This window comes from Rana temporaria, chromosome 1, assembly GCF_905171775.1.
Source record: "Rana temporaria chromosome 1, aRanTem1.1, whole genome shotgun sequence".
Taxonomy (NCBI): Eukaryota; Metazoa; Chordata; class Amphibia; order Anura; family Ranidae; genus Rana; species Rana temporaria.
The window spans coordinates 21,181,504-21,205,439 of NC_053489.1; the positions used below are offsets into that span (position 1 = coordinate 21,181,504).

The 23,936-nt window shown below is 42.5% G+C and overlaps 1 protein-coding gene across 1 annotated transcript in view; it reads right to left on the reverse strand.

Annotated features, from left to right (window-relative positions):
* Positions 1 to 334: 334 nt before the first annotated feature.
* The window catches only part of LOC120927981 (vomeronasal type-2 receptor 26-like), a 49,450-nt gene continuing 25,848 nt past the window's right edge, over positions 335 to 23,936 (reverse strand). Inside the window, exon 3 of the mRNA XM_040339059.1 lies at positions 335 to 1,528. Within this exon, the coding sequence (XP_040194993.1) occupies positions 636 to 1,528 (893 nt within the window). The 3' untranslated portion in view covers positions 335 to 635. The remainder of the gene's footprint in view (positions 1,529 to 23,936) is intronic.

The window sequence follows — 23,936 nt, forward strand, 5'->3', positions numbered from 1 at the left end:
ATCCTTTAAAATTAAGTCAACTTGTCACTTAAAATTCAATTTTTTTTTTTTTTAAAGATTGCTTAAAATGTGAATTTACTGAGGACATGTTCTCATCAATCTTAACTAATATTAAAAAAAAATATTTGAAAAAACACCATCAATATGTATTTATTAATATATCCGGATACATCTATATAAAATATATTTAAAGTGACCCTGACACTACAAATACATTACACATAGCTTATAAAAAGAACATGTTTAATATTTATCTTCCGGGAAGATGGTGAGTGAAATCTTCCCTCTCTCGAAGAGTGATGGGTGTCTCTGGTATCAGACACGTTAAGATGTTTTGGATACTTTGTCCTCCTCTGGTTACTGTGGTTCCTCCTCACTAAGTGACTACATTGTTCTGTAGTGATGTAACGGCTGGTGGGAGGAACCACTACACCCAGCAGGGGACAAGGTTTCCAACAAACCAAAATTGTCTGATACCAGTGGTATCCAGAGCAAAAGTTAAACTCACCATCCATCAGAGAGGTAAGTATTAAATGTTAGAATTTAACATTCTCAATACACTAGCAAAATACTAAAATTGCCAATAATAGAGATAATGCTATAACTACTGGTAACCCAGTGTTGCTCCATACATATTAGTGGATATATGTTTTTGTGTTTAGGTCAGGTCTGAACAGAATTATGTAACCTTTGGGAAAAAATATACAGCCAAGAAGTCCAGAACTTGATGCCATTATAGCAAAAACCTCCACAGCCACCATGTATTTCCCTCTGGTGCTCAGATAGGCTGGGATCATGGCAATCCAGACACTGCAGAACACCAGCATGCTGAAGGTGATGTACTTGGCCTCATTAAAACTGTCCGGTAATGTCCTGGCTAAAAAGGCGATAATGAAACTCACAGCTGCCAGAAGTCCCAGATATCCCAGGACAGAGTAGAAGCCGATAACTGAACCCTCATTACACTGAATGATGATCTTCCCCTGATAAGAGTGAGTGTCCCGATCCTGGAAGGGGGGAGAAATAGACAACCAAGTGACACAGATTATGACTTGGACCAGTGAGAAGACACAAATGATAGAATTAGGCAGTTTGGTTCCCATCCATTTCCTCCAGGGACTCCCAGGTTTGGTGGCTTTAAAAGCAATACACACCATGATACTTTTGGCAAGTAGAGAAGAGATGGCAACTGAGAAGATGACACCAAAAGAGGTGACACGCAGCATGCAGGTCACATCTACTGGATGGCCGAGGAACAAGAAGACACAGAGGAAGCTCAGCATGATGGAGACCAGGAGAATATAGCTCAGGTCCCGGTTATTGGCTTTAACAATGGGGGTGTCCTGGTAATGTATAAATATCCCCAATATTAAACCAGTCAGAAGACAACAGAGGATGGAGACAGCTGAGATAACTCCTACAATGGGATCATCAGTGTAGGAGAGAAATTCCACCAATTTTGGAACACAACGATCCTTCTTCTCATTTGGCAATGCTTCATCAGGACATTTCATGCAGTTTTCGCTGTCTGCGAAGAACAATACAAACACAATGAACATCGGGGTCAGAGATTCTGAGAAAGAGAATGAACAAACTTAACTCCATTTTGCTGTCAGCATCCATTTTAAATGTATCAGCTTACTTTGTTTTTATACTTCTATTTGATGCTTTCCCACGCTTAGTCGCACGCTATCTAGTTTCTTGTTTATAGGACATATGTTTTTTCTTTGTAATGACATTAAAGTACCTCTAATCACATTCTTGTCCTATATTGTTTTCAGTAATGTCACATGAACAATCTCGTTGTAATTTGTTTAGTCTGGTTTAGGCTGATCTCTTTGCTACTGTTTTCTACTATATAAACTGAGGAAAAGTACTGTATGAACTAAACTTATGCTCGAAGGTTATTGTATTTGTCTATATAAACCACGCAATAATACAGCATTATCAGATTACTTTGAGGGACTACACTGTGTCTGTGTCCAGTTATTTTAGAGTGATCTCCAGGCCTGCTGAGATGGAGGAACAACCTGGTCAGATCTCGTAATCTATTGAACCTAGGAAGGGTTCACCCCAACAACTGGCGTAGTATGGCAGGATGGTCAAGACATCTTTCCGGTAAGTGTTGAATTTATTTTTACCTTGCATGTGACCTGCGTTTGCGACCATCCTTATTTTTCTGTGTAGGGGATAGACTTTTTAAGTGTTCTAGGAACACATACAAACTCTGGGTGGGTCTGCAGTCCTGAGTGACTGTTAAGGGTCCTGAGAGACCAAAAGGAATTTAAAGGTGTATACACAATAAGACTGACAGGTTGTCCGATATCTCAGATTACTTTTGCTTATCTTTCTATCGCATAGAAATATAAGGATAATATTGTATAGTAGTATAAGCATATTATTAATTCCTGGTAAATGCCCAGAGTGTGTTGTTGGACTATTGTTTTGTTATCACGGTAGTAAGACTTATTTGGTAGCCAGCGTACCAGGGGGTTATCACTACGGGGTTGGTAAAGGTCCTTTGTTCAGGGAAGGCAAACCAAGGGTTCAAGTACTAAGGTTTAACCTACACACACAAGTGACTTTCCAAGATGGACTAACTGTTAAGGGACTTAGAAGTCAAATTCATAGAAGAAACAACATCTTTGTCATTTGTCCCAAATCACTGTCACAATTAGATCCCTCTAACATTTACAAATAATAGGAATCCAACTTACCAAAGGTCTGCCTCCCCCGGAACCCGGGTGAGACATGTAAAATGTATGTTGCATGGGTCTCAGAAAACCCTCGGAACAAAGAAACCCTGGGTCTGCACTCTGCAGAGAAACAGAGATTCTTGTGTTCTCTGAGTGCCCCCTGCCCCTAAATGGGAAACCCACCTCCCTATATTCCCCAGAAGAATGTGTCAAGTTTATATCCCATACTGATGCCAACTCAACCCCACCCTATTACCCAACATTGACAGTACCAACTAGTCCTCTAGCTGTTCTGAGAAACAGTAGTAGAAAGAGCTCTGGGGGAGCACACCTCTCCCCGTTCTTCAGCTCTAGAGGACCGGCGGTGATCTGGTCCGGGGGTCCTGCGGCCACGTTCACGGAGCTTTGGACCGGGTCGCGTGCACACGCCGGCGGTGATGGGTCTTGATGGGTCTGTGCAACTCACAGATTCCACCCTAGTTCTGGCCCAGTATAGCTGGGATTAAAAATTCAACTTTAAGGACCCCAGAACGAGAAGAACAAGTGGTCCACAGGGGGCAACTTCTTATGAAACAAGACTTTGGAATCAATGTGATCTTTTATGTCTGCCAGCCATTCTGACCCCTCCACAGCCATATTCCAGCTTGACACATGGAACGTGTCTTCAGTCACAAGCAGTTATGGCTGCCCTAGTAAACGAACACCACACTGTTCACCACAGTTGATTTTATAATATACCACTTCTTGTTTTACCTGTTACCAAAAGGTGTTACCAAGGGCTGAACATCCCTTCCGGAGATTGAAAAAAGATATATCCGGATGCCCGAGTAGATCGGTATCTGAAAATGCTATGGTTGTAGCGCCCGGACTTGGCCTCCCTGATTGTGTAGGAAAAAATGTTTTATTTGTATGCAAGGGACAATTTTAAGACTATGGCAGGTGTCCTCGCCAAGGTGGAGAACAGTGCCCTGTAGGTTTTTTTTCCAAAGATGGTCCCAGTTCAGGTTCAAGGCATGCCTGCGTGCCTCCTAGCATTAGCATCCTGTGCGATGGTAGTCGGGATGGCAACATCATTTACCCTGGGCAGACCTACTACTTTACCCACCACTCGCAATGCGACCATGTTATTTAAAATATTTACATGTCTGCTCAGAGATTGGGCGCATATGGAGATAAAATCCAAAACTACACACATCAGACCCAGCCCGATTTGAATGCCTTTTTAGGATTAAATAGGAGAACAGGGTGAGGGAGTACCACAACATAACTGTATACACATTGCTCAACGGGACACTTCTTCCAGGTCATTTATGATTTACACTGTTTTATCTGATGTACACAAGGGTTTTGTAGATTCTGTTGTTATTAGAGTGCATTTGCAGAGTCAGCTGCTAGGGTAGCGAGCAGGTACTAATACCTGAAATAGCACTGCTAGATCATACATTATTAGACCTTCAGACATGCCACTGACCAGGATAATAGGGATGGAAAAGTCCGAAAGTGGACTTTTCCTCAAAGAGGGGAAACCATGTATCCCCGCAGCAAGTGCTCCCCTATTCTGTGAAGTCCTTCTTAAGGATTTTTATATTGCAGGACTACCCAAATTGGTCAGAGGTTATGTTGCACGGTGTATTACCTAATAAACCATAACTGCTTTTAACTGCTTCTGCTTGCAAGTGTTGATTTGTTTCCCTCTTTTCTCTGACACTTTTTAAACAGCTTTTTTTTCTTTCTGCTAATTAAGGGGAGTGGTTAATTGTTCACAGGTGAGTATATAAGTGTCTGTAAAAACTCCCATAGGAGCTGGCTCCCTGATGATGGTAGCTCACATGTGGATTTTATGAACACAAGTGGAATTTTGTTTAAAAACGATTTTATTGTAGAAAAGGTCAAGGTACAAAAAAAATAACAATGATGGTACAGGAATGTATACAAGTATCATTGAAAATTAACATTGTACAGGAAGAAAGGGTTATGGTTAGTCATAGTTAATCTTGAACCAGGAGTGTGGTGTTCCAGAGAGACCATTTTTTTTTGTATACCGGGGCATAGAATCATATAGCGTATGGTGAATTCTCTCTGAGAGTTTGATGTTTGTCATACGGTTGAGAATCTGTGGCCAGGGTACCAAAGTGGAGCGCCAATTAAAGGCTATAGCCCAATGAAAGGAGGTGAGAAATGTGTGGATAAGCCTTGTGCTAGATGTTGGAATATCCTGAATAGGGAAGAATAGGAGGCAGAATAGGGGTGTAAGAGGGATCCCACGGCCGGCAATATTGTCAATCACAATACTGGCCTTGTGCCAAGTGTCCTTTAAATGGGGGCAGTCCCAAAATATATGCAATAGCGTACCATGGTCGGGACATCCCCTAAAGCAAAGTGGAGACAGTGAAGGATAACATGAATTAAGTTTAGCCGGTGTAAGATACCATCTATAGAGCAATTTAATAGCCGATTCTCTGATAGATGTAGTTTTGGTACATCTATGGAGGTGAAACTAAAGTGGATGTGTTAAAAACCAGGAATTGAAAACAGGAGTTAAGACAGGAGTCTTCTAAACTGCAAGTAACATCTTAAACTGCATACAAGTAATTATAATGTAACTGGGAAATGAGTGCTAGCAGGGTTGAAGGTTTTGCTCAGTGCACAGTGTGCCACATGTATGCAAAATTGGTGCAACAGCTCCAGGATGGATACCGCTTTGACAGATGTGAGCAGGTTGCCCTTCTGGAAGCTTGCATTAGAGATCTGGAGGAGCAAGTTGCAACACTGGGTAGAAAGGACAACCTTGAAAGGGGTGCTCTGCTCGCTGAGCAGGTGGTCAGTAAGGTTGATGTGGAGGGTGGAGGGTCAAGTCAGGATTATCAGATACAGTAGGTGAACCCGATTTTGTGTCAATCTCGCTCTCTTCCTCGGCGAGATTGAGCACCTACGAGCCCCATCGCGGGAGCCAGCGCCGAGCTGGCTTGCCGCGATGGAGACAGAGCCGTCATAGAAGCGACGGGAGATCCGACTTGGATTCCCGCCAATTTTACACGTGTGCGGCGTTTGTTATGAATCCTGAGGGGGAAGTCCCTGCCGGATTTTAAATAAAAATCCGGCATGTGTTCCCCCCTCAGGAGCATACCGGGCCCTTAGGTCTGTTATGGGTTGTAAGGAGAGCCCCCCTACGCCGAAAAAAACGGCGTAGGGGGTCCCCCTACAATCCATACCAGACCCGTATCCAAAGCATGCTACCCGGCCAGCCAGGAAGGGAGTGGGGACGAACGAGCGCCCCCCCCCCCCTCCTGAGCCGTACCAGGCTGCATGCCCTCAACATGGGGGGGGTTGGGTGCTCTGGGGCAGGGGGGCGCACTGTGCCCCCCCCCACCTCAGAGCACCCTGTCCCCATGTTGATGAGGACAGGGCCCCTTCCCGACAACCCTGGCCGTTGGTTGTCGGGGTATGCGGGCGGGAGGCTTATCGGAATCTGGGAGCCCCCTTTAACAAGGGGGCCCCCAGATACCGGCCCCCCACCCTAAGTGAATGAGTATGGGGTACATCGTACCCCTACCCATTCACCTGCAAGAAAAGTGGTAAAAACACAAATAAACCACACAGGGTATTAAAATATTTTATTAGTCTGCTCCGGAGGCCTCCCCTGTCTTCTTTATTAGCTCTTTTACCAGGGGGAGCTTCTTCTTTGACGTCTTCGGGTGGGTGGGGGCCGCCGTCTGGTTCTCTTCCACCGCCGGGGGGGGGTCGCTTTTAAAAAAGCCCCCACCCCCCGGCGGGTTTCCTCCGGCGTCTTCGGCGGGGGGGCTTCTTCTTCCGCTATCCCGACGGGTCTTCTCCGCTATCCGGGGGGTCTTCTCAACTCTCCGGGGGTCTCCTTCTATGTTCGCCGCTCTCTGCTGTTGACTCGGCGCACCCCGGTTCTTCGTCTCGCTGTCCGGTGCCTTCTTCCGTGCTGTGCGTCTTCTTCTCCTTCCGTGCTGCGAGTTCTTCTTCCGTGCTGTGACGTCATGTTCTTCACTTCTCTTCTTCTCCCGATTTTGACCCCCGGATGGTTGAGAAGACCCCCGGATAGCGGAGAAGACCCGTCGGGATAGCGGAAGAAGAAGCCCCCCCGCCGAAGACGCCGGAGGAAACCCGCCGGGGGGTGGGGGCTTTTTTAAAAGCGACCCCCCCCCCGGCGGTGGAAGAGAACCAGACGGCGGCCCCCACCCACCCGAAGACGTCAAAGAAGAAGCTCCCCCTGGTAAAAGAGCTAATAAAGAAGACAGGGGAGGCCTCCGGAGCAGACTAATAAAATATTTTAATACCCTGTGTGGTTTATTTGTGTTTTTACCACTTTTCTTGCAGGTGAATGGGTAGGGGTACGATGTACCCCATACTCATTCACTTAGGGTGGGGGGCCGGTATCTGGGGGCCCCCTTGTTAAAGGGGGCTCCCAGATTCCGATAAGCCTCCCGCCCGCATACCCCGACAACCAACGGCCAGGGTTGTCGGGAAGGGGCCCTGTCCTCATCAACATGGGGACAGGGTGCTCTGAGGTGGGGGGGGCCACAGTGCGCCCCCCTGCCCCAGAGCACCCAACCCCCCCCATGTTGAGGGCATGCAGCCTGGTACGGCTCAGGAGGGGGGGGGGGCGCTCGTTCGTCCCCACTCCCTTCCTGGCTGGCCGGGTAGCGTGCTTTGGATACGGGTCTGGTATGGATTGTAGGGGGACCCCCTACGCCGTTTTTTTCGGCGTAGGGGGGCTCTCCTTACAACCCATAACAGACCTAAGGGCCCGGTATGCTCCTGAGGGGGGAACCCATGCCGGATTTTTATTTAAAATCCGGCGGGGACTTCCCCCTCAGGATTCATAACAAACGCCGCACACGTGTAGAATTGGCGGGAATCCAAGTCGGATCTCCCGTCGCTTCTATGACGCGCTTGTTGGGATGTGCTGTCACTATTCCAGTGAGTGCGAGATGTCGGCGAGATCTCGGCACCATGTCGCCGAGAATCAGCGCGATGCTGTCGTGCTAAAAACACAATATCACAAACACCTACTGTAGGAATATGGGTTAATGTAGTTAGAGGGAGTGGAAGGGGCTTGCAGAAAAGGAAGGCCAGTCCTGTATTTGTGCATCAAAACAAATTTGTCAAGTTTGGTGAAGATGTGGAGGTGGCGAACACAGAGGTGGCAGCCCTAGATGTTACTGCTACCCCTAACAGCCGGGAGAGCAACCCATCTAGTAGAGGTGGGGAGGGGAGTGCAGGTAGGCCTAGACAGTTGGTGGTAATAGGGGATTCTATAATCAGAAGGACTGATAGAATAATTTGTCACCAGGATCGCCTCAACCGAATGGTTTGCTGTCTCCCTGGTGCCAGGGCTCAGCATGTGGTGGACCGGGTGGATAAATTACTGGGAGGGGCTGGGCATAACCCAGCTGTCTTGGTCCACGTTGGAACCAATGACAGTATACATGGAAGGTGGAGGCTCGTTAAGAATCAATTTAAAGAACTAGGCTGCAACATGAAGGGAAGGACCTCCAAGGTGATATTCTCTAAAATATTGCCTGTGCCATGCGCAACACAGGAAAGGCAGGGGGAGATTAGAGAGCTGAATGCATGGCTAAAGACCTTGTGTTTCTAGAGCACTGGGCTGACTTTTCATTGGGGTGCAACCTATATGCTAATGACGGTTTGCACTTGAATGGAAGGGGGTCTGCTGTGCTGGGGGAGAGGTTTATGGGAATGCTGGAGGAGTATTTAAACTAGATTTGAGGGGGAGTGTGAACTAGAATTACATCAGGCACACAGGTCAGTTAGGGGTCAGACATTAATGGAGAGTGGAATGGGGATAGATGGGGGGAGGGTTATGGCAGGTGACAAGAAATTTCCCATGTTGCAAACAGCCTTTGGAAATTATAGTGCCATTTGTACTACTAAAAATGATATGAAAAACACCAGAGAAAAATGTAACAATACATTTAAGTGTTTGTTCATCAATGCCAGAAGTCTGCCAAGCAAAACAGATGAGTTGGAAGCTCTGGTGCATGAGGAGAGCTATGATGTAATCGGTATTGCTGAAACTTGGCTTCAATCCTCACATGACTGGGCTATTAATATTCCTGGCTATGCTCTCTTTCGGAAAGACAGGGTAAAAAGGAAAGGTGAGAAGTGACCTCAAAGCAAGCGTGAAAGAGGACCTGGTTGATGGAGAGTGTGATGAGGCTGAAGCATTATGGGTGGAACTGCATACAGATGTGCGTAGTTCAAAGTTAATAATTGGAGTTTGTTATAGACCACCCAATGTTAATGAGGAGGTGGAGACTCAGCTCCTTGCACAGATGGAAAGGGCTGGGACGGTGATAATAATAGGGGATTTTAACTACCCTGAAATTGACTGGAATAAAGGACAAAAAATGTAAAACCTATTGCAGGACAATTTTATTGTCCAGTTTATTGCGGCCCCAACTAGGAATGATGCTCTGTTGGACCTGGTAATCTCAAACCGTGCAGAGCTTATTACTAATGTTCAGATAAAGGAACACCTGGGTAGCAGTGATCATAACATGATTTCATTTGATGTTAACTATAAGCAAGAAATACATAAAGGAAAGATAAAAACACTCAGGCCCGGATTCTCAAACAAGTTACGCCAGCGTATCTCCAGATACGCCGTTGTAACTCTGAGTCCGAGCCGTCGTATCTATGCGCCTGATTCTTAGAATTAAGTCTCTTACGCCGTCGTATCTTAACTGCATATTTACGCTGGCCGCTAGGGGCATGTATGCTGATTTACGCCTAGAAATATGTAAATCAGCTAGATACGCTAATTCACGAACATACTCCCAGCCGACGCATAACAGATATGCCGTTTACCTTAGGTTTTTCCCGGCGTAAAGTTACCCCTGCTATATGAGGCGTAGATGCAGCATACCAATGTTAAGTATGGACGTCGTTCTCGTGTCGAATTTTGAAAATTTTACGTTGTTTGCGTAAGTCATTCACGAATAGGGCTGGGCATCATTTACGTTCACGTCGAAAGCATTGGCTTCTTGCGGGTTAATTTGGGGCAAGCGCACTGGGATACTTTCACAGATGGCGCATGCGCCATTCGTAAAAAGCGTAATTTACGTAGGGTCACATACAATTTACATAACACACGCCCACATCTACCACATTTGAATTAGGCGGGCTTACGCCGGCCTATTTATGCTACGCCGCCGCAACTTTCGTTTCAGAATACGGCACTTACCTGTAAAAGTTGCGGAAGCATAACGTAAATAGGATACGTTACGCCCACACAAAGATACGCCATTCTACGTGAATCCGGGCCTCAATTTCAAGAGAGCAAATTTTCCAAGGATGAGGGCTGCTCTCCAGGACATGGACTGGGAGGGAATATTGGCACCGATGAACACAGAACAGAAATGGGAATTCTTCAAAAAGACTGTTTGGAACCTCACTGCAAAGTATATTCCCATGGGCAATACGTTTAAAAGGCTAAAAATAAAACCAATGTGGCTCACGGTCAAAGTTAAAAAAGCTATAAACAATAAGAAAATAGCTTTTAAAAAATCTAAAAATGAAGGAACACTAGTGTTGTTTAAATGTTACAAAGAATATAACAGGATATGTAAAAAGGAAATCAAGGATGCACAAATTAAAAACAAACGACAGATTGCAAAAGATAGTAGGACAAACCCCAAAAAAATCTTTAAATATATTAATAGTAAAAAGGTGAAGTCTGAGCATGTAGGCCCCTTACAAAATAATCTAGAGTGGGTGACTGGGGACAAAGAGAAGGCTAATTTATTAAATGCTTTTTTCAGCTCTGTGTATACAATGGAGCATGGGGGAGCTCATGTCCACAATGGGGGTGGGAGTGACACAGCCCCAAATCCACAATGGCTCAAAAGTGATATGGTCCAGAAATATTTAGACAGAATAAAGGTGGAAAAGCACCTGGACCAGATGGCATCCACCCACGGATCCTAAAAGAATTGGGCTCTGTAATTTCAATGCCACTGTATCTAATATTTAGGGACTCATTAATGACAGGAATAGTACCACTGGATTGGCGCAGGGCCAATGTGGTGCCCATGTTTAAAAAAGAAACAAAGTCTTTACCAAGTAACTATAGACCTGTTAGTCTAACTTATATAGTTGGGAAGATACTGGAAAGATTAATAAAAGACCACATGGATGAGTTCTTGCTGAAAAAAACTATTTAAGCAACAAACAGCATGGATTCATGAAAGACAGAAGTTGTCAGGCAAACCTGATTTCCTTTTATGAAGAGCTAAGTAAAACCCTGGACAGAGGAGTAGCGGTGGACGTGATATACTTGGACAGAGGGGTGGCGTGGACGTGGTATACTTGGACAGAGGCGTGGCTGTGGACGTGATATACTTGGATTTTGCAAAAGCGTTCGATACTGTTCCGCACACACAGCTCATGTGTAAAATAAGGTCTACAGGATTGGATATTTCAGTTTGTAAATGGATAGAAAACTGTCTGAAAGACAGAATTCAGAGAGTTGTGGTTAATGATTCTTACTCTGAATGGTCCAAGGTTATCAGTGGTGTACCCCAAGGTTCAGTGCTGGGACTCTTACTTTTCAATATATTTATAAATGATATTGGGTCTGAGATCAAAAGTAACATTTCTGTCTTTGCAGATGACACCAAGCTATGCAGTGGAATAACGTCCTTACGGGATGTCTCCAATTTACAAGCGGACCTCAATGCTCTGTCTAATTGGGCGACTAAGTGGCAGATGAGGTTTAATGTAGATAAATGTAAAGTTATGCACTTGGGGGCTAAGAATATGAATGCATCATACATACTAGGGGGAGTACAACTGGGGGGATCTGTAGTGGAGAAGGATCTGGGGGTTTTAGTTGATCATAAGCTCAATAATAACATGCAATGCCAAGCTGCGGTTTCCAAAGCAAGCAAAGTCCTTTCTTGTATTAGGAGAGGTATGGACTCCAGACAGAGAGATATCATTTTGCCCCCCCCCCCCCTGTACAAATCATTAGTAAGCCCTCATCTGGAATATGCAGTTCAGTTTTGGGCACCAGTTCTCAAAAAGGATATCAGGGAACTGGAGAAAGTGCAGAGAAGGGCAACCAAACTGATAAGAGGCATGGAGGAGCTCAGCTATGAGGAAAGATTAGAAGAACTGAATGTATTCACTCTTGAGAAGAGGAGAACAAGGGGGGATATGATCAACATGTACAAATATATAAGGGGTCCATATAGTGAACTTGGTGTTGAGTTATTCACTTTACGGTCAACATTGAGGACAAGGGTTCACTCTTTACGTCTAGAGGAAAAGAGATTTCATCTCCAAATACGGAAAGGTTTCTTCACAGTAAGAGCTGTGAAAATGTGGAAGAGACTCCCTCCAGACGTGGTTCTGGCCAGCTCAGTAGACTGCTTTAAGAAAGGCCTGGATTCTTTCCTAAATGTACATAATATAACTGAGTACTAAGATTTGTAGGTAAAGTTGATCCAGGGTAAATCCGATTGACGTCCAGTCTGAAGGATGAAAGGTCCCTGCCAACGTCATTTTACTATGACTCGATAGGGAAGTGGTTAAGGAGAGTTATTAGCTGAAGCTGTTTTCTGCTGGATGGACTAATCATACTAAGCTATGCAGGTCTGATGTTTGGACTTTTTTTTATCTAGTGAGGTTTTTTTCTCCCTTCTTCCTTAATTTCAAAAGGATTCATTTCAGCACTATTGCACTTTGGGGAACTATATACAATTTAGTGTTTGTCATATGCACATTGCACTTTTTTGAACCACAGTATCATTGTTCATATATATGTTGTTTATTGGACATCTAGCACTATATAATTGTATTTGGTAATATTGTGCTATAGTAAGGGGTTGGTTGTTAGCGCATCAATATTTATTACATTTTTTGGTAATCAGAGCACCTTTGAATGATTGCAGCTGAAATCATTTATTCATCCATTACTATAACTGAATTTTATATTCATAATAGCGCTTTAGTAATTTTATATAACTTTTGTGTCTGGGGACAGTGTCCTCAATCTGGGGACTGTCCCCTGAAACCGGGGATGTCTGGTCACCCTACTGCAGGAGTGTCTCCACTGGGAGTAGGCAGATCGCTGACATCCATTTTACTGGGTTGACTATCCAGGAGACTTTATCAGTTTACTATTACATTACTGGATTACAAGTTGTTCTTAGCGTGCCACTGCATGCCAACGAACAAGTGCACACACTGTTAGCAAGAGACTGTATTGAAGTTTGGTCTGGGACCCGAGGCCATTATAATTAGTTATAGCTATAACGCCCAAGGACTATCTGTTTAGAGTTGTATATTCATTATATTGGTTGCATTGCTCGCTGGCTGAGTAATCAGTTCTACTACTTTAATACGTTCTACTTAATCCGTTCTACTGTTTTATATTGTATTGTAGAGAGGCGAGAGCTGGGTGAGGTTTGACAAGAGGGCGTTTCAATATACACGTTTTGTTGAAGGAGACCCCCTTGCTGTGAGCTCACACAGGTCTATCTGATGTTGCAGCCTAGCTTCTGCCAAAACTTTAATATTGTCACTGATACTGCAGGGATCTGCAAATAGAGTATCACTGTTTTACTCATGTTCTTTTGTTCTTCTTTAAGTAAAATATTAATTTGGTTATCTTAAAGTCTGTGCATAGCCTATCTTTTTTTTTTTTCCAATCAAAACGTTTTATTAAAGCTTATTACAAAACATATAATAAGGCAAATGTAGTACTGGAACATACATCCATGACTGACAATTTCACAGTACATAAAATATAAGAAAATCACACAGCCAGATACATGGGTAGACATTACATAAGGCATATATATGCTATAGAAACATTATAAGAAAGGGATAAAGAAAGTGAGGGAATTAGGGTAGCGAAGGGGATAAAAAAAAAGGGGGGGAGGTGTAGTAGGAGCATAACAGACGTAGCCCAGAGGTAAAAGTAGAAGTGATACTGCAACATTCTATCTTTCAGGTTGCGTAAAATGCGGAAACATTAACACACTGCAGGTGTAAATGAAAGTGGCTTTGGGAAGCAGTTTGGCTTCCCTAGTGGGGGTACAGTGTAACAACACTATTTAGCATGTAATGTGCTATACATTTAATAATTGGAATTCAGGAGAGTGGAAAAATAATAACCAAGGTTGCCAGGTTTCGTCCTTTTGTAAATGTAGTTTACTCTGTCCAACCAATCCCTGATTTTGGGCACATGGGTGGTTTTCCAGTGAATGGGGATAAGTGTTTTAGCTGCTAATAAAATATGTCTGGTAAGGGATTTCTTTTATTTGCCTATGGTGAGGGTATTCACGTTGATCAAGCAGGTAGCTGTTGTAAGTTCTAGTTTGGTTCCTGTGATGAATTTAATCAATTTTCTAACCTCATCCCAGAATTTAAGAATTAGTGGGCATTCCCACCATATGTGAAGAAAGGTGCCAATTTTATTACCACAATGCCAGCAGGAGTCTGAGGTCATGGGGGACCACCTCCTGGCCCTCTGAGGTGTGATATACCATTGGGTAAAATTTTTGTAAGTATTCTCTTGATATTTGGAGCTCAAAGAGCACTTGTGAGTCATAATACATGCCTTTTCCCATTGTTTCACAGTCTTTAAATCAATGGTTTAACCATGAATAGGCTAGGGAAGTAGAATTAGCTACTGGGGATATCTTGAAGCAGAGATTCTCAAGGGGAGACATTGGTAGGCAGTATGATGATCTGTGTTTGCTGTTTGTCAAGAAATCCTTCAGTTGCATATAGAACCAGAAACCAGGAAATGTTCCGTCCTACTTCGCCTGCAAAGCATCCAAAGCTATGGCCTTTGAGTCTGTTAGGCAATGAGAGGCAGTGCGAGTCTGTGCGTTCTTCAGGTGTAGACCTGGGATGAAGTCAGGGTTATTAGTGATTGGGCTTAATGGTCCGGGGATTGAGGCGAGATTGTGTTTATTTGCTATTTTGTGCCATATGTTAAGGGTGTTCCCCACTAAAGGATGTGATAGTTTCCTATCTGTTTTAGAGTGCATTGACCAGGGGTAGTAAAGTAAGTTGTTTGGGGTTAAGTCTTGTTATAATTGAATCCAATCTTTGTTCGAACCATGGCAGTGCCAGTCGATTATTGTTGTAATGTGGGAAGCTTGGTAATATTTTTTGAAATCCGGTAAGCTTATTCTCCCTCTATTTTTGGGAAGTGTCAGTAAGTTGAACTTTATTCTTGGTTTCCTATCTGTCCAGAGAAAGTGTCTCTGTGCTCTGAGAAGGCTATTAAAAAAGGCTTCAGGAATTTTGATGGGAAGGGCATTAAAGAGGTAGAGCAATCTTAGGAGAACCAACTATGAAGGTCTCTGATCAATGAGGAGAGTAGTGGTTTGTAGTTGTGGAGGTAGAGAGAGTCTAAATTGTCGGTCAGATATATTCCTAGATATTTCAGTTTGTTTTGCTCCCACTTATAATTATAGTTGTTATTCATTAACTTTAGTTGGCTTGGTGGGAGGTTGATATTTAGGGCTTCAGACTTGGATTGGTTAACTTTGAAGTTTGAGATAAACCCAAAAGTTTTAAAGATCTTTTAAGGTTAGTGATAGAGTTATGAGGTTGTGTTAAGAAAAATAAGAGATCATCTGCGTAGGCGGCTATTTTATACTCTCTCTTCCCCACCTTGAGTCCCTGTATGTCCTCAGATAGGTTTATGTTTCTTATTAGGGGTTCCAAAGAGATAATGAAGAGGAGAGGGGAGAGAGGACATCCCTGGCGTGTACCATTCCGGATTTTAATAGGGTCAGAAAAAATGTTATTGACTTTAATTTTGGCCTGGGGGATTCAATAGAGAGCTGAAATCCATGACAACATATTCTCATTTAATCCAATATGGGAGCACGTGGACATCATGTAGTCCCAGGAGACTCTATCAAAAGCCTTCTCGGCATCAGTAGAAAGCAGAAGGCCCTTCATCTTAGAATTTTGTGTGAAGTGAAATAGGTTTAGTGCTTCAGTAATATTATCTCAGGCTTCCCTACCTGGCATAAACCCTACTTGTTCTGGTCCTATAATCTTTGGGAGAAGGGGTTTTAATATGTTGGCTAATATTTGGGGATTTTGCTCTCTTGTCGGAAATCACAAATTGTTTCCTGTCTTATGGTTGACAGATGGGGAGGTTTATGTTGTTCTGGGAGACTGTATAGTCTCGAGTAGAATTTATGGAAAATGTCTGCTATATCTGTAGGTTTGTGTTTAGGTATTCCGTCTTTATTCCTTATAGCATGTACGTATCCCGCCAATGTCGTGTCTTTAAGTGCTTTGGCCAGTAATTTCCCACTTTTATCCCCATGTTCAAAGTAAATACTTTTTTTTTAAAAAGAGTTCCTTTCTAATTTGTAGGTCAAGTATTATTTCAGGGAGTTCCTACAATGTGTCAGTTCTTCTTCAACTATCATTGAGAGTGATTGTTTTTGTTGTGATTCCAATTTAGCAATTTGTGAAGTCAATTTGGCAATGTCTTTCTCTCTCTATTTTTTCTTCCTAGCGCCCCATTTCATAAGTTCTTCTCTTACAACGCTTTTGTGAGCTTCCCAATTATTTAAGGGGTTAGTATCAGCGTCTACGTTGGTTCTAAAATAATCATTTATTGTGTCATGAATTTCGTCCTTTATGGTTTGGTCAGTCAGGAGTGAAGCATTTAATCTCCAATTAAAGGTTGGTAGTTTTGGAGGTTAAAATCACATGGAGATTGCTGTGAGGGCATGATCTGAAAGAGAGATAATGCCTATCTCAGCTGTATGTAGATTGCTCAGGTCTCTCTGCGAGATGAGAATTAAATCTATCCGTGAGTATCGTTTGTGTGGAGGGAAAAAGAAAGTATAGTCTTTCTCGGTAGTGTGTATAGATCTCCACCTGTCAACCAGGGATAAAAAACTCAGGAGTATTTTGATGTCTTTAAGGATCCTGTACGTTACTGCAGTATGACCTTGTCGACGTGTCTTTGAGGGGGGAAAGGGGGATGTTGAAGTCCCCTCCCAGGATAATACATCCTTCTGCGAACCATTTAAACTCATCTATTACCTTACGGCAGAATGAAATATGGGCGGTGTTTGGGAAGTACATATTTGCCAATGTGATAGGGGATCCCGCCCAATCACCTTTTAGTAGATATGTGCATTCCCGTTCGTACGAATGTTATTTTCGTATGAAAATGTTCATTTTAGTACCGGCAGAATAATGTGTACATACGAAAAAATTAAAGCACCAAAATACGAAAATGACGGGATTACGAATGAGCCGCATAACGAACAACCGCAAATACAAACGAACGATCCGACGAAAATACGACAAAACGAAAACGGCAAAAGAACGAAAATTACATCTATAACAAAAGATTTGCATTCTGTATCCTGTTTGAATCCCCTCTCTGCTCGTATCCTCGGCCGCATGTCCACATGACACCTACAACAAAAGATTTGCATTCTGTAATTTGTTTGAATCCCCTCTCTGTTCGTATCCCCAGTCGTATGCTCACACGACATCCACAACAAAAGACCCCTGTATTTTGAATTCCCTTTTTCTGTTCGTATTTTGGATTCAACAGAATGCAAATCTTTTGCCACAGATGTCACACGAACACACGACTGAAAACACCAAAAGAAAAAGGACCCAAAACGCAGAATGCAAATCCCTTGCCACAGATGTCTTTTTCGTTTTTTTGAATGGGCAGTGAGTGTAGTTAGTGAAGCAGCTTCTCTTTTGTGCTGAGTAGTACAGTAAAGCCAAATAAACTTTTCTGTGGATTTTCATCTGAAGGGAGATCAGTTGGCCAGACTTTTGAACCCAAAAATGGTTTTCTGATGGAGTTTAAAAACAAACGAATTTTCTGAGAACGAACGGAAAACGATCGTTTTTATGTTTGTTGTTAAAAAAAGTCTGACCAAGTGTATGGGGCTTAACAATCGTTAATATGGATGAGCCGCGTGTTGAAAGTGCCGCGAATCCCGCAATATATTTACGAAATTACAAAATGACGAAAATCCTTTTTCTGTTCGTATCTTTAGTCGCATGCCCACATGACATCTACAACAAATTGTCATAGATGTCACACGAACACACGACCGAAAACACGAACAGAAAAAGGAATCCAAAACACAGAATGCAAATCATTGACGAAAATTCACGAAAATTATTGTCTAACAAGTAACGAACATGAATTAAACAGAATAACGAACCATCCCGCATGTACGAAAATAAAACAGTAACGAAAATACGAAACAAACGGAATACGAAAAAATCTCGTCGTACGAAAAACGAACGGGAACGAACAGGAAAACGGGCGTCTTACGAAAAACGAACGGAAACGAACCTACGGAACGATACGAAACAGAACAAAAAAAAATGAAAACATTTTCTGTGCACATGTCTACCTTTTAGGAAAAGGTAGCGTCCATCAAGGTCTATAAGTTGCTGTTGTAATTGAAAAGGGGAATTTTTATTGATTAAGATAGAGACTCATTTTGTTTTAGCTAAGGGGTTAGTGGCATGGTACGTTTTTGTAAATATGTTTTCTGTGAATTTAGGGGCATGTTTGCTTTTGAAGTGTGTTTCTTGTAGAAATACTATTGACGGCTGGCTTTTTTAAGCTCTTTCAACAATTTAGACCTCTTTTCGGGTACATTGAGGCCATTAATATTGTGAGAAATTATGCCGCGTACACACGGTTGGTCAAAACTGATGGAAACGGACTGAAGGACCGTTTCATCGGTCCAAACCGATGGTGTGTGGGCCCCATTGGTCCGTTATCCTTCGGTCGAAAAATTTAGAACTTGCTTTAAAATTGAACCGATGGACGCCTAACCGATAGGTCAAAACCGACGGTTAGTATGCAAAAGCCTTGGTTACAAACCCGCGCATGCTCAGAATCAAGTCAACGCATGCATGGAAGCATTGAACTTAATTTTTCTCTGCACGTCATTGTGTTTTACGTCACCGCATTGAACTCAATCGTTTTTTTAACTGATGGTGTGTAGGCACATCAGACCATCAGTCAGCTTCATCGGTTAACCGATGAGAACGGTCCTTCGACCGTTCTCATTGGATGGACTGATCATGTGTACAGGGCTTCAAAGTTGGTGATTTCCCTAAAAATGCGTATGCCATGTTTGTTCTATGTATATTATTAGCGAGAAATTTTTATGCAGGTGGGTATTGTTTGGAAAAATATTAACTTATATGTTGCTCCAATGTCCTCTGCTGTGCTCTAAGGTTAAAGGTGATAAATAAAAAAATAAAAAGGAGGGGGGGGGGGTCTAGAGGGATATGTGAGATTGGGTATGGAAGGGGGTGTGTAGGAAGGTATATAGGGAGAAAGGCGCAGGTAGGGGTGGTTGAGTAGTTGCTCGAATCTCACCTAGGAGGTGGGGAGCTTGTTAGTAGCCTAAAACACAAGGCACTCATTTTAACTCTGGGGGTAGGTGGGAGGTGCGGCAGCGGGGAATCGGCAACAAGGTGGCAATTTCCAAGATGTCACTATGGTGAACTAAGTGTAAGATTCTGTCTCATGTGTAACCGAGAGACCTGGGAATTTTGTATATAAAACAACAAAAACGAATCTTAAACCGTCCACTGTATAATAACTGTGATCATAGTTAGTGAATAAAAAAACATTTTCTACAATATGAACCAGATAAAATGAGATCTTGCATGTATATTTAGCCAAAAAAAATCTTTATCTCATCTGAAATAGGTATCGTATGGTTTCACATGGGATAAAAAGAGGGAAAAAACTGAAGAAAACAAAGACAAAAGTGCTGGATTTGTGAGCAGAGGGCGTCACATAACCTGCAGTTATCTCATAGTATTAGATCCCCTCTAAAATAGAAGTAAGGCATAACAGTAGCTGGCGGCTGATTATTTTGAGTTTCTCCTAGTATAAGTGTATAAACCTAGGCCCAGAACACCAGCTAGTGTTTAAAGTGATTGTAATAACATTGTCATATTGGGATAGCATGTTCATTACACAACCATCCTGGATCCTAGTAGCTATAAGATATTATGAGCTTCATCCCATAGCAAACCAGGTTATAGTATATAGAGCAGGGGATATGAAGCCATCTAGTGGAAAGCGGCTCTGTGTGGTTTGTATTTTGTTATTAAGATAACATCACCGGCTCAATAAATAAGGCCTAATTCTTTTAAATATCTGATGATTCTGTTAGAGGATATCTATAGGTAAATATCTATTATACTCACTGTTCTGCTGAATTTGTACCAGGGTCTCCTGGTAGAGGAATATATGTTTGGGGGTTTTCGGCCCATATTAGGCAATAAACAAATTAAACATAGGATGCCTGAGGAGTGAGAAGAGCAGAAGTATGAAAACAAATCTATCTTAGCCATATTCTGGTTTCAAAAGGGAGATGTACCGCGCTTAGGAGAGAGTATGTAAGGGTGGAGCAATGAACTAGGGTGGTATTAGTATTGAAATAACTCAAAGACGGTGATAGTGAAGACTGCAGCCCCCCTGATGTATAATCCCCTAGGGGATACAAAACTAAATGTAAAAATGAAAGGGGTAGTGGCGCTGTCTAGAATAGAGGCTGAAAGTATCTAAAAAGGTACAGATGTGACTTGTATGTGATCACACCAAGTGAAAAGGATACAAGTGCCTGAGTGTGATAGTATGTGATAGCCTAATTGGCATATAGTATACACTCTGAATGTAGTACAACAGGTGTGCAAACAATTGGCTATTAGAGCCGCAAAGGTGGTCACACAATGTGTGAAATATAAGTTAAGTGATGCAAAAAGGTTACAAACTTATATATATCAAAATAAACCGTGATCGTCAATCAACGATAAGTGGAAATGTAAAATCCAAAATTATATATGTACCAGCAGAGTGGTAAATACCAATAAGTGTGTAACTCAGCAAAAAATGCAAATGAGGCTATAATCAAAAAAATCAATGCATAAATCCAATGGTTAGATATAGCAACCACAATATATAGTCCACACAATGTCAAAAAATAAAGATAAAAAATGTATATATAAATAAGTGTCCGTGAACTGGTGCACCCAAAAGGGTGGTGAATCACAAGATGCAGTGGTGGATTCGCACAGTGCTCCGGTGCTCCCCTCCTGGGTCCCTACTCACCAAAGACACTCACCCCTGCAGGGGTAAAGTGCAAGTAGAAAGGATCTCCAGCAGCTGCGATATCGATCTTCCTGGGTCCTATGGATGCACAGATGTCCTAGCCCGAATGGCTCTGCTTCTTTTTTATTTATTAGTTCCGGGGATCCTCCAATGAAAAAAATATTCTCATGGTGCAGTATGTTCAAAAAATGGGGGGTTTATTTATTAACACTACCGCTGGGGCATGTGCAATACAACATACATAAAATAAACGTTTTTAAAAACCAATTTCCAAGGGTTAATGGGATGAGGACAATTGGTGGGGATAAATTATAAAAACAGAGTGATAGGCAGTCAGTATGCAAAAGCATAAGCCTCCCAGCACAGCACTACTATCCGGTAAGATCGTAAGTGTCGTTTCCAGCTGGGGAACGCCGCGCGCTCAACAGGGTAACAGCTGATCAGTCCGGCAGTGCGTGTGGGTGTGCGTGTATCCGCTTTACGCACGTTTCGTATTGATTACGTCTTCTGAAGCGGGTGCACGCATACCTCGTCAGATAGTTTATATAGCGAGCGTCAGCATGCGGACATCCCTCCCCCTCTACGGAAGAAGCCAATCAGGAGATATTAGGGAATCCCAACTAATTGGTATATTATAGGGTATCCCGATGGGCGTTCCTATTGCCGCACGCTGGCGCTGGTATCCTCGGACATATTGCAGATTTATTTAAGCAATAATTTAAAAAGTGAGACATCGGCATTGCATACAACAGTATTACTATGGACATGCAAAGATCATTGTCTCCTATGTTGGTTTCCTAAATGGTGATTGATAATACATTTGATAAAACCTTATATGGGAAAGTATCTATTAGGCATTGCTTATAGGGGGGAACGCTATCCACATAACAACGTCAATCCGTCCGTAATATATTCAATAGCAGAGCCTAAATATGTAAAATATCACATAATAAGGTGGGAAGGAAAAGGTCCGCAAATACTAAGTGGTGGATAGTTGTACAATAAAAACTCAGCATATACTGTAGATCAGGAATAAAAACGAGGATAAAATGAAAGAAATAATATAGAAGGGCTGGGTGTATAGATGAAGTGACAGCTAGCCAAAGCGTAGTGGTATGTAAACCGATGGTTAGGTAGCATATATATTAGATAGAATTTCATTCCTTTATATAATTATATTAAGTTGCCAGGGCAACTTAGGGCAATGAATCCCATTAGTATGGTGTAGGTTATCATCATAAAAAATGTTCAACTTGACCAATAAACCCTATTCTGAGATGTAATGTGAATGAGATGTCTTAGCGCTTTGCTACATGACCATCTCGGGTTAATACATGGGTTAGGTTGGTTTGGACAAAAGACAAGGTGGTTAGTGGCCTGTAAGGCCATAATTACTAGGGCACCAATATATTCAAAAATTCAAAGATTCGAAATTATTACACCCCCCAAAAAAGGGTTCTAAACGGTTAGAATGGTTCTGGAAGCACAATAAAGCTTCAAACAATTAATTAATGGATTGGACGACAGCCATTCATAACAACATTAACCCCTATAAGCAAGCCACTACATAGATGGGCTAAAATGTGATATAATGTACAGATTATTGGCCCATAACATTGGTAGGTGAACTGCCTGTAACATGTATGTTGGCCCTCATAGGGGGTATGACTATATCTGTCTCTAATGTGGGCCTAAAGGTAGATGTAGAGAACTCATAGGTGTCCAAAGAGGGAAAAAGGTATACAGCATAGAGTGGTAGGAATATTGAAATCATTATGCTAGTGGCATAGAAATGGGCAGCATTGAAATGCTGGCTACAAGGACATCCCCGCTACTCACAGGGGTGTGGGAAAGGTAAGAGAATGGGTAGACCATATGGACTGTATAGGATAGTATGCCGGGTGGTCTTATATTAATATGTAATAAATCTAAGGATTGGCCAGGAAGCAATTTAGGTCAATATCCTTGTTTAGCCCGAAGGGCGCCAAAGAGCCCAGACGGTATATCCATCCCGTCTCATTTTGGGAGATGGCTGTTGTTTTATTGCCACCCCTCCAATTATCTTTAATGGTATCTATACCATAAAATATCAAACTAGTTGGATCTTGCTGGTGGAATTCTTTGAAGTGGCGTGAAAGATGGTGTTTTGGAAAACCGGCTTTGATCCTGTTGATATGCTCTCGTATTCTCACTTTCAAGGGACGGGTGGTTCTGCCCACATATTGTAAGTGACACGGGCATTCGATAACATAAGTCACGTGTGTGGTATCACAGGTAATCAGCTCCTTAATTTGGTATTCTTTGAAGTCATTTCTTGATTTAAAACTTGTTTTCTTTCTGGGTTGTTTTTTACTCACCCTACAGGCCAGGCATCGCTGGCATTTGAAAAAGCCCTTAAGTTCAGGGCAAAGACTGGTAGTCCGTGGTGGATCAAGGACATTGTGCACCAGGTAGTGGCGTAGCGACGGCGCACGTCTGTAAATGAAGCTGGGTTTTTTACCTAAAACTTTAGTAAGGGCGTGGTCTTCTTGCAGGATCGGCCAATATTTTTTGATGATGTGTTCGAACTCTTTATATTGGGAATTGAAGCCAGTAATAAATGCTACATCTGTTTTGTTATTTTTGCTCTTCTTTTTGAGTGACAGCATGGAACTTCTATCCATGTTTAGAACTTCAGCTTTTAATTTTACCAGATGTTCTTCCTTGTATCCCTTCTCCTTGAATCGGTCAACAATTATGTCTGCTTGGGCCATATAGTCTGTGATGGAACTGCAATTCCTCCGGAGTCGCATCATTTGCCCTTTGGGTATATTGGCTTTCCAGCGTGGATGATGACAACTTGTTGATGGAATGTATCCATTACGGTCCGTGGATTTAAAGTGTGTTCTTGTATGTAACTTAGATCCTTGTTTGTAGATCTGAAGATCAAGGTAATCTATGCATTCCATATTGTGCTTCCCAGTGAAGGTGAGGCCATACCTGTTGGTGTCCAGATCTTGTAGGAAATTTTCGAACATATCAGTTGTTCCGTCCCATAGGATGATAAGATCATCAATGTACCGCCTGTACAATCTAAT